The sequence below is a fragment of the Amblyomma mixtum genome, chromosome 3, assembly GCF_055824585.1.
Source record: "Amblyomma mixtum isolate Tamu chromosome 3, ASM5582458v1, whole genome shotgun sequence".
NCBI lineage: Eukaryota > Metazoa > Arthropoda > Arachnida > Ixodida > Ixodidae > Amblyomma > Amblyomma mixtum.
Window position 1 is genome coordinate 110,663,817 of NC_143014.1, and position 12,955 is coordinate 110,676,771.

A 12,955-nucleotide genomic window follows, 5' to 3' on the forward strand; every position below is an offset into this window, starting at 1 on the left:
AGATTCGTATCTAGATTCTACTATGTTTGTTTATGGCTGCATGCTACTGCTCACTGTTTGCGGTGCGTACTGAGCAATTAAGCAACTCTTAGTCCTTGATGGCGTGGTTGCGATGCGTGTGTTCATGTAGTGGCGTGGGAGAGTGTTGAGAACACCCGAAATTCTGCATTTTGTGCACAATGCATCTCGGCAACAGAATTTTATGATGTCGTACCAGCAGTTATTGCCGTGACCAGTTAGTTTAAACAGCCTTATTACCTCTCTACCTGTTTGCTCCTTTTACAAAACACGAGGAAACTGCTCCAAATTGGATTTTCGTCTGCTGCATAGCGTGCTCCGAAATGCTTTTCGCCATTCCCACTGCTGAAGTTATTGGTTTCACCCAGCTGCGGTCACCATTTTTTAAAGCCTTTGCTCAAGTTACGTGAAAGACCCTATATAAAGTACCAAAGCTAGCATATTTGTCTCTCAGGGTTGAAGGCACGACTGAGCCTGACATGTGCCCTGAGCCCCACTCCTCTTGTGAAAGTAAGGGCTGTACTGTGAGGCTGTTGGGGAAGCAATGCCATGAACACTGTCCTGGTTCACCCTGAGTCCACCTTGCTGTATATTCTGACACATGCAGACATTTTTCTTTCCATCGTTTTTAGATCTGTGCCTCTTTTCACCATTTTCTGTAAAGTCTTTTTATGAGCATCATCAACACAGTTTTAATTCAGTTGTGACCAAACACAGTAAGACCAAACACATTAGCCATGGCACTGTTTGGCTAAATTGCCCTTGCACCATTAAAATTAAAATTAGATTCATCATCATTAAGGATACAGTGAGTCTACTTTGCTTACTGAAGCAGCAATGCTTCTTTTTGGTTTTGACCTGAGGAGTTCTGTGTGAAAGCTGTAGTGCAGCATGCAGAGTTCTGTTCTGTTCTGAACGAGGTTCTTTTTTTTATTTGCTACAGGTACTTGGTCATGGAACTGATGGACGCCAACCTGTGCCAGGTGATCCAGATGGACCTCGATCATGAACGCATGTCTTACCTTCTCTACCAGATGCTTTGCGGCATCAAGCATCTCCACCTTGCTGGTATCATTCACAGAGTAAGAGCACTGCCCTTCCATGCGCTGTTCATATTGGTTGCATTGAGGTCGTGCCTTGTTGTAGCACTTGGTCCTGTCTTTTGGTCTGTTAACCTTCTGTTCCTCATCTCTTTTCTGACCATGGGGGAAATGTCAGTTTCTTTAGGTGTTGTTGCCCCCTCCCCTCTATTTTTTTGCTGAGTGAACTTATGCTTTATGCTTACAGTGGGGTGCCAAGTGTATAAATGAAGCTAAGCAAATGGGCATTTGCAGGAGGCAACTTTCAAAATGAATGCTTAATTAATAATATTAAATATAATTGGTTTAATGTAATTCAATTGATTCATATCAGGTAAAAATAGGCCTGCATCTAAAAACAAAAGAAAATTTAAATTACAAAATGTTGATCTCAACAATAAAAGGCTGCAAAATCTAGATTTCTACCTATGAAGTTTTTTAGGTACTGAAAATCAAGGCAACTCCTCATAACGTATTTTTGGAACCCAAGTAATCAGTTTCACGCTATTTTTTTTTGTTTTTGTGCTAGGAGGTAGTGCCTTACACCTGAATGTCAGTGTCTGACTGAATATTTAAAATTTGGGGACCTAAAAACAACTTGCATGGGGTAATTTGTGTGTGCTTCCATTGGTATTAACGGGTGCAGGAAGTACAAAGCAATACTGGACGGGCAGATTGAACAAGAAAATGCACTGTTTAGATTTGACCAGGCATTTTGTATAGAGGTCAGTCCACACGAACTGACCCATACTTTGCACTTGACCATCTTTTATTTCTTTCATAGTTTTTGCATTTTTACGACAAACGTTATCCCAGTTTGTTTTCGGCTAAAAAAACATTTTTGTGCCGTGGCTGCCATCTTAATCTTTTTATTTTATAATCTTTGGGTAAAGTTAGCTGGGACACCTGTTATTACAAGCCCCACTTAAAAGGGGTAAATCAGGTCTCATGCCATTGTGTAGGTCATTTCTTGCCTCCTTTTTTTTGTTTGTTTTCTGCAATATGAGCACTGTTATCCAGAGTTTGCAGTATTCGGGGGTTTGTTTTTCTTTCCCTCTCTCTCTAGTTATTTTCTTCAAATTCTTTTTGTACCCCCTCTCTCCCTGCTTTTTCTTTTGTGGGTTAGGGGGCATTGTTCTACTGGCAGTGGTCACCAACCCATTCCTTTGTTTGTTTCTTGTTCTTTCTTTTAATTTTTACCTGCCAGATAATAATGTTGCAGATGTTATTGCACCAGTGGTGTGAATATCTTTGCATCTTCTATGCAGGACTTGAAGCCAAGCAACATTGTTGTGAAGTCAGATTGCACGCTGAAGATTCTAGACTTTGGCTTGGCACGAACTGCCGGAACAACATTTATGATGACCCCATATGTGGTGACTCGCTACTACCGGGCTCCTGAAGTCATTCTTGGCATGGGCTACAAAGAAAATGGTGAGTGTATTCTCTCTCTTCATAGCACTTTTGTAGGCTGTGATTGAGGACTTAAGTAAGACATTTTTAAAATGCCCTTGAACCAACTTAGCAATTTCAAGTTCATTGCACGTGCAAGTTCATGTTGAGTTGGTGACCAATTTTAATGGAGAGCAAACTCCAAATCTGTCAGATACTTGGTGCTTGTTGAGAAGCGAATAGGCAAATACTTCATACTGTTTGACTTTCTAATTTACTATTTTTGATCTGTTGCTTTGTCTTAAGCTCTCGTATATTATATCCAAATGCCTTATTAAATATTAAATACAAAAAGTGGTTAGTGTACCAAATATAGTTGTAAAACTCCAGCATCATTTGGGCTGGTTTTTACGATTTGTATGACTGTCATTGGTCATCCTTTGGTTGTCAGCAAATAGGCTTGGAGTGGAAATATGTTAGTAACAACTGAATTTATTGCTTGCATGGCTGCTAACATGCACTCTTTCAAGTACGATAGGTCATGAAACAAATGTGTGTTCTAGTACTTGTTCAAGCAATCATCATAGCCTGCTGAGTGTATTCTACAGATGTTCTCAGTACTTAACAGCTTATTTTCATTACACATTCAAACCTCGTTAATTTGGCCCCCATTAATTCGGATAATTCGGCTTGCTCTCTCCCTCCCTTCAAAAATGTACATAAGTCAGTGGCACCACACACTCATTTATTCGGAGTGAAATCGGGCACGCACCGTTTAACTCAGACTGAAGACGTGCCAGGAACAGCGCTAAGTCAGTTTTTGAGACAAGCATTGCTACTGTCATCATCTGGAAACCAGTGCTGGGTCAGAAACCACCCTTCATTCCAAAACCGACAACGTACGAAGGGCAGCGCTGCTACAGTAAAACATCGTTTATTCGACCCCCGTTAATTCTGAATTTCGGACTGCCGCTTGAGTCCCGCCAAATGCCCATGCAAGTCTATGGCATTGGAAGCTTGTTTATTTGGACGTCGCAGTGCTCATATCTGTCAATTCGGACGGGCCCCTGAAGGGGTGTCTTGTCGAGATATGATGGGCTGGGCTGGGGATTGTCCTGGTATTCGTCTATAGGCCTGGATTGCATATTACATTTTCTCACACACCCTTCTGATCTGCGCTCAAAAGCAGGGTTGTCATGTTTCCGTTGTTAGGCCGAGAGAGAGTCTGGCCGCATAGTTTCGTTTTCAGATCTTTGTCTACAGTTGTCGCCAGCTCACGCCGACGGCGGCTGTTGGCTGCGCATATCAGTGAGCCGCCAAGCAGCACACTGTTTGGTACAATGAGTGCCTTGTTGCTGATCGTTTTTTGTTTTTCAAAGGCATATTGCTGCTTCAGCACGAATTGGTGCTTTCCTTGCTTCCATCTGCTCTGTATTTCCATTCCTCCAGCGCTCTGAAACTCTGCACTCACCACGTGTTGTTTGTGCGGTGAAGCCTCCTCACATGTGACGCTACGCGCGAAGAAGCTCCAGCGCTACAGTTTTGGACACTGAAAGAAGCCACCGAGAACCTTACTGTTGTGGAGCAGTTCTACTTCCGCCACTCCTGATAGCCCGGACGGATTGAAACATTTGATGGAACTGCGAGAAATCGCTGTTGTCGCGTAGTTTTCGTCATGAAAGGAGACAAGAATTGCCCAGATTCCTGCAAAATTTCGCTTTCACATGAATGGTTTTGGCAGTTTTGGGGGGCCATTCGATAATTCGACATTCTGATATTTCAAACGTTTTTTCCACTCCCTTGAAGTCCGAATTAACGAGGTTTTACTGTAATGTGGTATCTCATCACTGTGATCAACCCTGTATGTTGACGATAACTTGTTTAGACTGACTGATTTATTTCATTGTTCTTGTGTAAAGTGAATGCCTCTATTAATATGTGATTGTGATATGTGGATTGGTTTTGAAGGTACAGTTTCCTTTATTTATTATTATCACTTTTTTTTCAGTGGACATCTGGTCCGTTGGCTGTATCATGGGAGAGATGATCCGAGGTTCAGTGCTGTTTCCTGGCACAGATCGTATCCTTTTTTTTTTTTTTGTTCCTGTGAGAGCTGGTCCTGCTATTCGTACTGGAATAGAACTGTGCATTCTACCACTTGGCTGTCCCCATCTTATTAGTTGAGAGCTTTGCATTGCTTGTATTAAACTGCTTTATACATTGTTGGATTGTACTTGGCCTTGAACTGTGATTGCCTTATGCATTTTTGTTTTCTTTATTGGTGTGTTACCTTTCTCAGGGTGGCTAAGGCTGAGCATTGGAATTGCAGTGGAATTGTGGTTTTGTTACCAAAGGTTGCTGAGCGTGCTCTCTTTAAGTTTAAGGAACAGCATGTGTTTACTGGTATGATTCTTTGTGGTTTAGGGATTCTTTTGGCGTATGTACTGCTTTATCTCCAATGTTTCTGTAGGTTGGAAAGTGAGATGGTTTGTTTCGGTCTGGAAGGAATGTGTGCATATTTCTTGACCACCTTGGTCCAGACATTGACCAGTGGAATAAGATCATTGAACAGCTTGGCACACCATCACAAGAGTTCATGCGCCGCCTGCAGCCAACAGTGCGCAACTATGTGGAGAATCGTCCTCGGTATGCAGGCTACAGCTTCGACAAACTCTTTCCAGATGTGCTGTTTCCTACTGACAGCCATGAGCACAGCCGGCTGAAAGGTCAGCATCCTGAGCCATTCTTCTTTTTTGTGTTCAAGCTAGCTATTAAGGACAATCTTCTTGTTATACTTGGGAGTGCCACATCTACTGAGCTTTCTTGACAAGCACTCAACCTTGACTTTGCCATGGGTTTCATGTTACTTTGTACTTTTGTGCATTGCAGCCAGTCAAGCACGTGATCTGCTTTCGAAGATGCTTGTGATTGATCCAGAAAGGCGCATCTCTGTGGACGACGCCCTTTCTCACCCGTACATCAATGTGTGGTATGATGAAGCTGAAGTGAATGCGGTGAGTAGTCTCCCTCAACTTTCACCCTGGTTCAGGTGTCACTAGGTTCGTGAGCAGTGTGGTTGATTGAGAAATAATCTGAATGGTAAGTTACCTTAAAACATGTTTAATATTGTGCAGGAAGATCTTGGTGATACGGATCTCACATGATGACAAAAAATTGTATTTAAATTTCACATTGTTGAAAAATGAATGAACTCTTCACTTCAAATCAAGAGTGCGTTTCAGCAAATTTGTTGACAAACAGGTACTAATTACATCTTGCTTGTTTCCTGAGCTTCCCTCAAATGACACGTTCGCTTATGGCAGACTAGGGAATGGAAAGAGGTGCTCGTTATGACATACCATATTTACTCATATAATAGGCGCACCCCAGTTTGGTCGCGAAAAATCTGATTTTTTTATTTCCGCGCATAATAAGCGCACCCCGATCTTGGCCCTGGGATCAATACTGTATTTACACGATTGCAAGCCGACGCACCCCCTGCCCCCAATCTTGATTTTAAACAAAGTTTTTGCTGAACTGACTACTAGTCCTCACTTTCTCACTTTGCTGCTGCCGTCGCAGCTGCTGCGGACCCACAGCGTGTACAATGACATCGCGTGGAACAGCCGCACGCACTTTTCAGGGATGCACACTTTAAATGTGTTTGGAAAGCTTCATCTCCAGCCGGAAACCTTCCCGACTCAAGCCCACGAAAACCTCAGCGATAGGAGTCACATATGAAAATTTAGGCACACCGCAGTTGCAACTGCTGCATTTCTTGGCCACGTCGAATTTCCGACCTGCCGCATGCTTGCCGTGTTCGAGAGCAATCTCTCCCAGCCACGTAGCTATTAAGGTACTTGCCCGTTGTGCTAAATTAGCAACGCTCGGCGGCAGCACACGAAAGCCACAACTGCGATGAACTAACACACTACCACAGATACCGGGCCTTTGACAGCCACAAAAAAACGAGCTGGTGATGCCGGTATGAATAACGAAAGCTTGCGGCGGAGGAAAAAGTTGTTGATGACGATGCTTCATATACCACATGGTTATTCACTCTTTACGCAAAACTAGCATGCGTGCGCAAAACAAGTTTCTTTCATGTGCAGGCAGTGCAGACACACACAAATCAGCAGCCAAGACACACAGGGTTCCTCAGCATCTTTTGAAAGCCATCTGGTTTCCCCGAGGCTAAAAAGATTGCGAACTTGTGCTGTTAGCAGTCACGGTTACTGTACTTGCGTTATCTGTAGTAGTGCTGGGAAGTGTTCACAACACCTGACTTTTTTGCGCACTTCAATAAGGAATTTAAAAATTCACATCAGCCTGAAACACCGTATCAGTCAGGTTCTGCTGTATGTTTTCATAAACAACACGGCATGTACGTTTAGACAGTTTTTCGTACTAATGAATGAATTGGTTTCTCGCCAAATGCCTCCTCAGAGACATGAAGGGTAACAGTTCAGGTGTGCTTCGTATAGTGTGCAAAATCCTGTGCCACAGGTCTATGTTTAAAAAATGTGATGGGCACGTTGCATAAACACGCTTGTCACCTATTTGTATATAGTAAAACCTTGTTAATTTGATCCCCGTTGATTGGGAAGTTCGGCTAATTTGGACTGCTGCCAGAGTCTTGCTAAACACCCATGTAAGTTTATGGTGCCGGAAGCTCGTTTATTCGCACGTCTAGGAGCTGGCATCGATTAATTCAGACAGGCTCTCGAAGTGGTGGCGTGTCAAGGTATGACAGGCAGGGCAAGTGATCATCCATATATTTGTAGTTAGGCCTGACCTGTATATTACATCATTTCTGCGCCCCTCTGACGTATGTGCACGATGGCAAGCATGTTGACAATAGGCAGGCCACTGTTGATGGGCAGAGTTCAGCCGTATACAGTGAACTCTCACTTGAGTGAACTTCAAGGGACCGAAGGAAATAGTTCACTTAACTGAAAGTTCACTAAACTGAATATTCACTAGACTAACACAAGACATGGCATACAGAGTCAAAAGTTTGAAGTGCAATTCATGGAGCATAAGACATGGCATCCATAGTGTCAAAAGTGTGAAATGGAATTTATACATACAGTGGAACCTCGATTATACGTCCCCCGGTCATGCGACGACCCGCATTTTACGACGAATTTGTGCGGTCCCGGCAAAACCCCCATAGAGACAATGCATTAAAAACCTCGGTTATACGACGCAAATTTTAGAAGGACCCCGCTGCGTACGACGTCTCGTACCGTCCGTCAAAAAAGGTTGTCAGCAAACGCAGGCCAGGATGTACCCTATTTTCGCGATTCTAAGCACCCCCCCCCCCCCCCCCCCCCCTATTTTCGGAAAAAAATTTCTGAAAAAAAACTTTGCATGCGAATCTAAGCACCCCCTTTTTTGCGCGGAAGAGAGCGTTGCCGAGGCCGCCAAGTGCACTTGCTCTCTTTTTCGTCGAGCCTGTGCAGTCGGAGTCCCGAGGAGGCGCGGCCTGCTCGTTGTTGTTGTGACTGAGAGAAGGATGAAAAGGAAATTGCACGGGCCTGCCTACTGGCTCGAGCCAAGCCACCACCGCTGCCAAGTGCAGATAGAGGAGAGTTAAAAGATCAGAGGAAAGATAAAGAGAAAAGATAAGACGCCTGTCGCAGCAACAAATGCCGCCGAAGAAACAGATAAGCGGGCGAGGCCGGGCTCGCCGAAGCGAGGACAGCGGCGTCCACGGCGCTTTTTGTGTTGCTGCTTCCGAGACTACAAGACAGATGGCGGCACAGAACTGTCTGCAGCTATTTTTCTTTTGAATGTTTCCTAAATAAAATGTTTTTTCTCGCGCCCGTTTCATCGAGTAGATTTCGCCGCGAAAAGGGGCCCAAGGGGGGGGGGGGGGGTCAGTTTAGATTTTTCGAATCTAAGCACCCCCTCTCACTTTGGGCATCGCGATCATGAAAAAATTACCGACGATTACGTTACTTCCTAATGCGAAATTTGAGCGCAGCAAATAAGCTGTTTCACCTTTTCGATAGATTGAGGCAAAGAAATCGAGCAACACATGTATGCGCTATCACAGAATTTTTTTTTTATTTTTCACACGTATTCGCAATTTCGGCTCGGGCGGTGCACATATACAGATCCGCCGCCACCGATCTGGCTCTCTGATTGCCACCGCACAGGGGTTGCATTGGAGGAGGAGCGAAGAAAGGAATTAAGTTCGAGCCGGCGCTTTGACAACCGGAGACTCGCAGGAAGAGGGGGTAGGGGGGCGGCGTGTACACCCAGCGGCAAACGATGGGGGCAGAAGCGCGCGCAGCAAGCGGACAACACGATAAAGGGAGGAGGGAAGAGATAGCAGCGACTGACTGATGCCGCTGACGCCGATAGCGCTGGGGGGATGAAAGGGGGGCGGAGCTGGTTACGAGGCCGACGCCGACGACGACGCGAAACCCAGGAACGGACGCCAAAGAGCTGCGCTCTAAAAAAGGGGGTGCTTAGAATCAAGTAAATACGGTAGGCACACTTTAGCCAGTCGATAACCGGTGCGCCTTAATCTTTCCACCTATCAAGAAAACCGCGCGAGCCGCTGCCCTCTGTAAACACCAGCGATGTTATTTTGTTTGTGGCCTCCGAGATCACTTGCGCGTTTCACAACTGATCTCGGAGGCCATGCCTCGTTGCCGTTTTCTTTTTTTTTCGCATCGCCGCTTGCCCCATGGGCGCTGTAGCGCGAGCGACGTTACACTGCCGCAGGAGCGGCGGTTCGATGAGGGCGGGCATCGGTTGCGCCTGCAGTGCAGGGCTCAAAACTTCGTTGAACTGATCGGAAAAATAAGCCTGGGTCCTCTGAGCGTGTTCATTAAACTGAAATATTCACTATTCCGAAATTCGTTTAAGTGAAACATTTGTGCATAGAATCTGTAAGAAAACTGCCGGGGATTTTTAAAAAGTTCGTTATTCTGAAATATTCGATAAACCGGCGTTCGTACAACTGAGAGTTTACTGTAGTTTGTTTTCGGAGCTTCGCCACCAGCCCGTGGCGACGGCAGCTCAGCCAGCCAGCCATGTTTATCGCTGCTCACTGTTAATGAAAATGATTGTCTTGTCGCTGATCTTTTGTTTTGTTTGTTGAAGGAGTCTTGCTGTATAGGCACCGATGTGTGCTTCCCTTGCTTCCGTACATGTGGTATTTCCGCTCTGCAGCGTGCCGAAACTGCGCTCATCACAAGCTGTTCGCCTTTGTGTGGTGAAGCCTCCTTGCTGCATGCGAAGCAGCTCTAGCACTACTGTGCCGCACACTGAGAGAAGCCATGGAGATCCTTACCGTTCTGCTTCTGACACTCCCAATAGCGTGCACGAATTACAGTAGCCGACGGGTAATTCGGACTCCAATAATTCGGACTTGTAGGATATTTCGGACTTCAGTGAGGCACCGTCAGTCACCCCATAGAAGCGCATACATATTCGCGACGGATATTTCGGACTTTAAAAGTCTGAAAGTTCGATTTTTCGGACTAATTTCAGTCGCCTGCAGGCCAAAATCTGCCATCTTATCGGCTTTTCGCCGGCACAACAGGCACCATCTTGGATTGAGGTGGATTGGCTCTGCAGTTGGATTGGCTTGACATGGTTTCGGTGCCCCATTTTTGCCAGTAGAGGTCCCTGCAATTTCTGCCACTTCGAGGTGGCAGTCGGATTGTCATCGCCGTCAACCTGCTTTTGTCGCCAACGCTGACGCGGGTAGCTATCCCTTTGTGCTTTGTCTCATACGTTCGCCATTCGCCGTGTTGTCACACGAGTTTCTCCGACCGCGTCAACCGAGCGGCGCGCCGTCAATCCTTTGGCCGTTTTGTGATTGCGTCCGGCGGTTCCTTGCGTCCGGCGGTTCCACCGCTCTGAACGAAAAGTGCCTCATTTTTGCGTGTTTGACGAGCGGTGTGGTGCGCACTCGGGCTGTGGACATGGCCCCGCCGGTGCTGCCGGGTCCGTCAAAGAAGCGTGGGAGCTATTCTACCATGACCCTTGAGAAAAAGGCAGCGATCATAAAGCTAGTGCTGAGTGGGCGAACGCAAGCTGACGTGGCCAAGGAGTTCGCACTGTCGAAGCAAACTATTTCGGATTACGTGAAAAATAAGGAGAAGATTTTTTCCGCCTTTGAGGCGTCCCACAGCAGCAGCCAGAAGAACGACAGGAAAGGCGACCACCCCGAATTGGAGAAGGCCTTGCTACTCTGGCTTAAAGCTGCTTTAGCGAAAAACCTTCCAGTGTCGGGCGACACGTTGAAGGAAAAGGCAGAGACCCTGGCCGTGAGAATGAGAATTGAAAAATTCAAGTTCACGGACGGATGGCTCCGCAGTTTCAAGAAGAGACACGGTGTGTCTTTTAAGAAGATGTGCGGGGAGAGCGGAGCCGCCAACCCAGCCACGGTAGCAGACTACCGTCAGACGAAGTTGAAGCCCTTGTTGAGCCAGTACAGCCCGGAGGACACCTTCAACTGTGACGAGACCGGCCTCTTCTTCAAGATGTTGCCTGACCGCACCCTCTCTTTTTCGGGTGACTCCTGTTCAGGGGGCCGCCACAGCAAGGAAAGGATAACAGTAATGGTAGGTGCAAATGCCACTGGCACTGAGAAGCTGCCACTTCTTGTGATAGGCAAATCAAAAAATCCTAGGTGTTTTAAGGGCGCGAAGAACCTTCCCGTGTGGTACTGCAGCAACTCCAAGGCATGGATCACTCATGCTTTGTTTGAAGATTACGTGCGTCGACTCGACCGAAGTTTCGAGCGGCAGGGGCGACAAGTTATTATTTTTGTTGATAACTGTGCGGCTCACGGCACCATCGACAACCTGAAAGCCATTCGGCTCGAATACCTGCCACCAAACACCACCAGCGTGCTCCAACCAATGGACCAGGGGGTGATCAAAAACCTGAAGGTGCATTATCGGACCCGTCTTCTGCGGCGCACAGTCCTTTGTTTTGACAACGGGAAAAAGTACGCCACGGATCTTTTTGCGGCGGTTAGCATGCTGGCTGACGCGTGGAAGGCAGTGAGAGCGGAAACAATTGCTAATTGCTTCAGGCACGCTGGATTCTCCGCCGATGAAGTCGATGACGTAGAAGACTGCAACGATTCTGAGGATTTGACTGCAGACAGTGGCGAAGACCTCATCGTTGACCTTCGCGGGAACGGAATGGACATTCCAACGGGCTCCACGTTTCGCGAGTTTGTTGAAGTGGACGACGGCCTCGATATGTGTGCGGACCTCACGGACGACGAACTTGTACGCCAGGTTCTTCAACCTGAAGACGAGTCGGACTCCGACGACGACTCGGGCGGCCTACCACAGCCATCGCTTGCACAAATTACAAACGCTGTGAACTTGCTGTCCAGCGTGTACAGCGAAACGACAACTTTGGCGCAAATACAAGCGCAAATCGTCGCCAGCAAAAGAAATTTGCCGCAAGGTAAAATCAGCGACTTTTTTAAGCCGATTTCCTCTGAATAAAGTGATTTTTTGTGCTTCACGGATTTTTCGGACTGTTCGATTATTCGGACCATTTTTCGGGTCCCTTCAAGTCCGAAAAAACGGTCGGCGACTGTATAGCATTTGACGGAAGTGTGAAAAATTGGCATTGTCATGCAGTTTTAATCTTGAAAAGAGATGATGTCTGCCCAAGTTTTCATTAAATATATTTTACTTTGGCGTGAACGCCAAAGCAGTTTTTAGCAGTTTGGGGGGGTATTCGATAATTCGACATTCAGATAATTTGGACGTTTTTACTACTCCCGTGAAGCCTGAATAAACGAGGTTTTGCTGTAATTGTCCATTTCCTGTGCCTTTCACAATTCCTTTCTTGCAGAGGGGCTGGATGCGACATTTCTAGGATGCTCTGTTGTTGAGCTACATCCACTAGAAAAAAACAAAACAATTGAGCTATTCGAGGCGAGTAAGAAGAAATCAAAGGCTCTGTATAAAGAATATTTTGTAAGATATAATTGACTTAGTGTAGCTCTGCAATTCTCAGACTTATCTGGGAACACAAGTATTGGTGATTGAGTAGCGTAGGGTAGTGAGGGAAAGGTGTTGCAAGGTTAAGAATTTATTCATGCAACTTATAGCAACCTTAACTGGATGGGTCTTTTTTTTTGTTGACCTACACATAACAACAGCCCCAGAAATGTTGAACTAGTTCATTCAGTTCATCCTTGAGTTGTGCCACTGATTTGTTAGCACTGGACTTTTAAACAATTGATCTTTATTAGTCTGTGAATGGACATGATTCAAGTGGTACGTTGGACATTATCTCAGGTGTTTCAGGGAGGCCTGTCACTAAATTTTGCAGTAGGGTGCCTGGTTACAGTTAGAGATTTGTAGGTAGCTATTAGTAATAGCCATATCAATTTGGATAATGGGATTACTTTCGCCACTGTGGCTGAACAAAGTTTGGCTATTTTTTGCACAATTAGAAAACCGCACACC

The 12,955-nt window shown here is 45.9% G+C and overlaps 1 protein-coding gene across 2 annotated transcripts in view; it reads left to right on the plus strand.

Annotated features, from left to right (window-relative positions):
• Positions 1-12,955, plus strand: part of bsk (mitogen-activated protein kinase dJNK) — a 55,483-nt gene that overhangs the window by 22,886 nt on the left and 19,642 nt on the right. For both annotated transcript variants that reach the window (XM_089580724.1, XM_089580725.1), the window contains exons 5-9: positions 962-1,100; positions 2,366-2,531; positions 4,498-4,569; positions 5,030-5,215; positions 5,379-5,503. In XM_089580724.1, the coding sequence (XP_089436850.1) occupies positions 962-1,100; positions 2,366-2,531; positions 4,498-4,569; positions 5,030-5,215; positions 5,379-5,503 (688 nt within the window). The remainder of the gene's footprint in view (positions 1-961; positions 1,101-2,365; positions 2,532-4,497; positions 4,570-5,029; positions 5,216-5,378; positions 5,504-12,955) is intronic.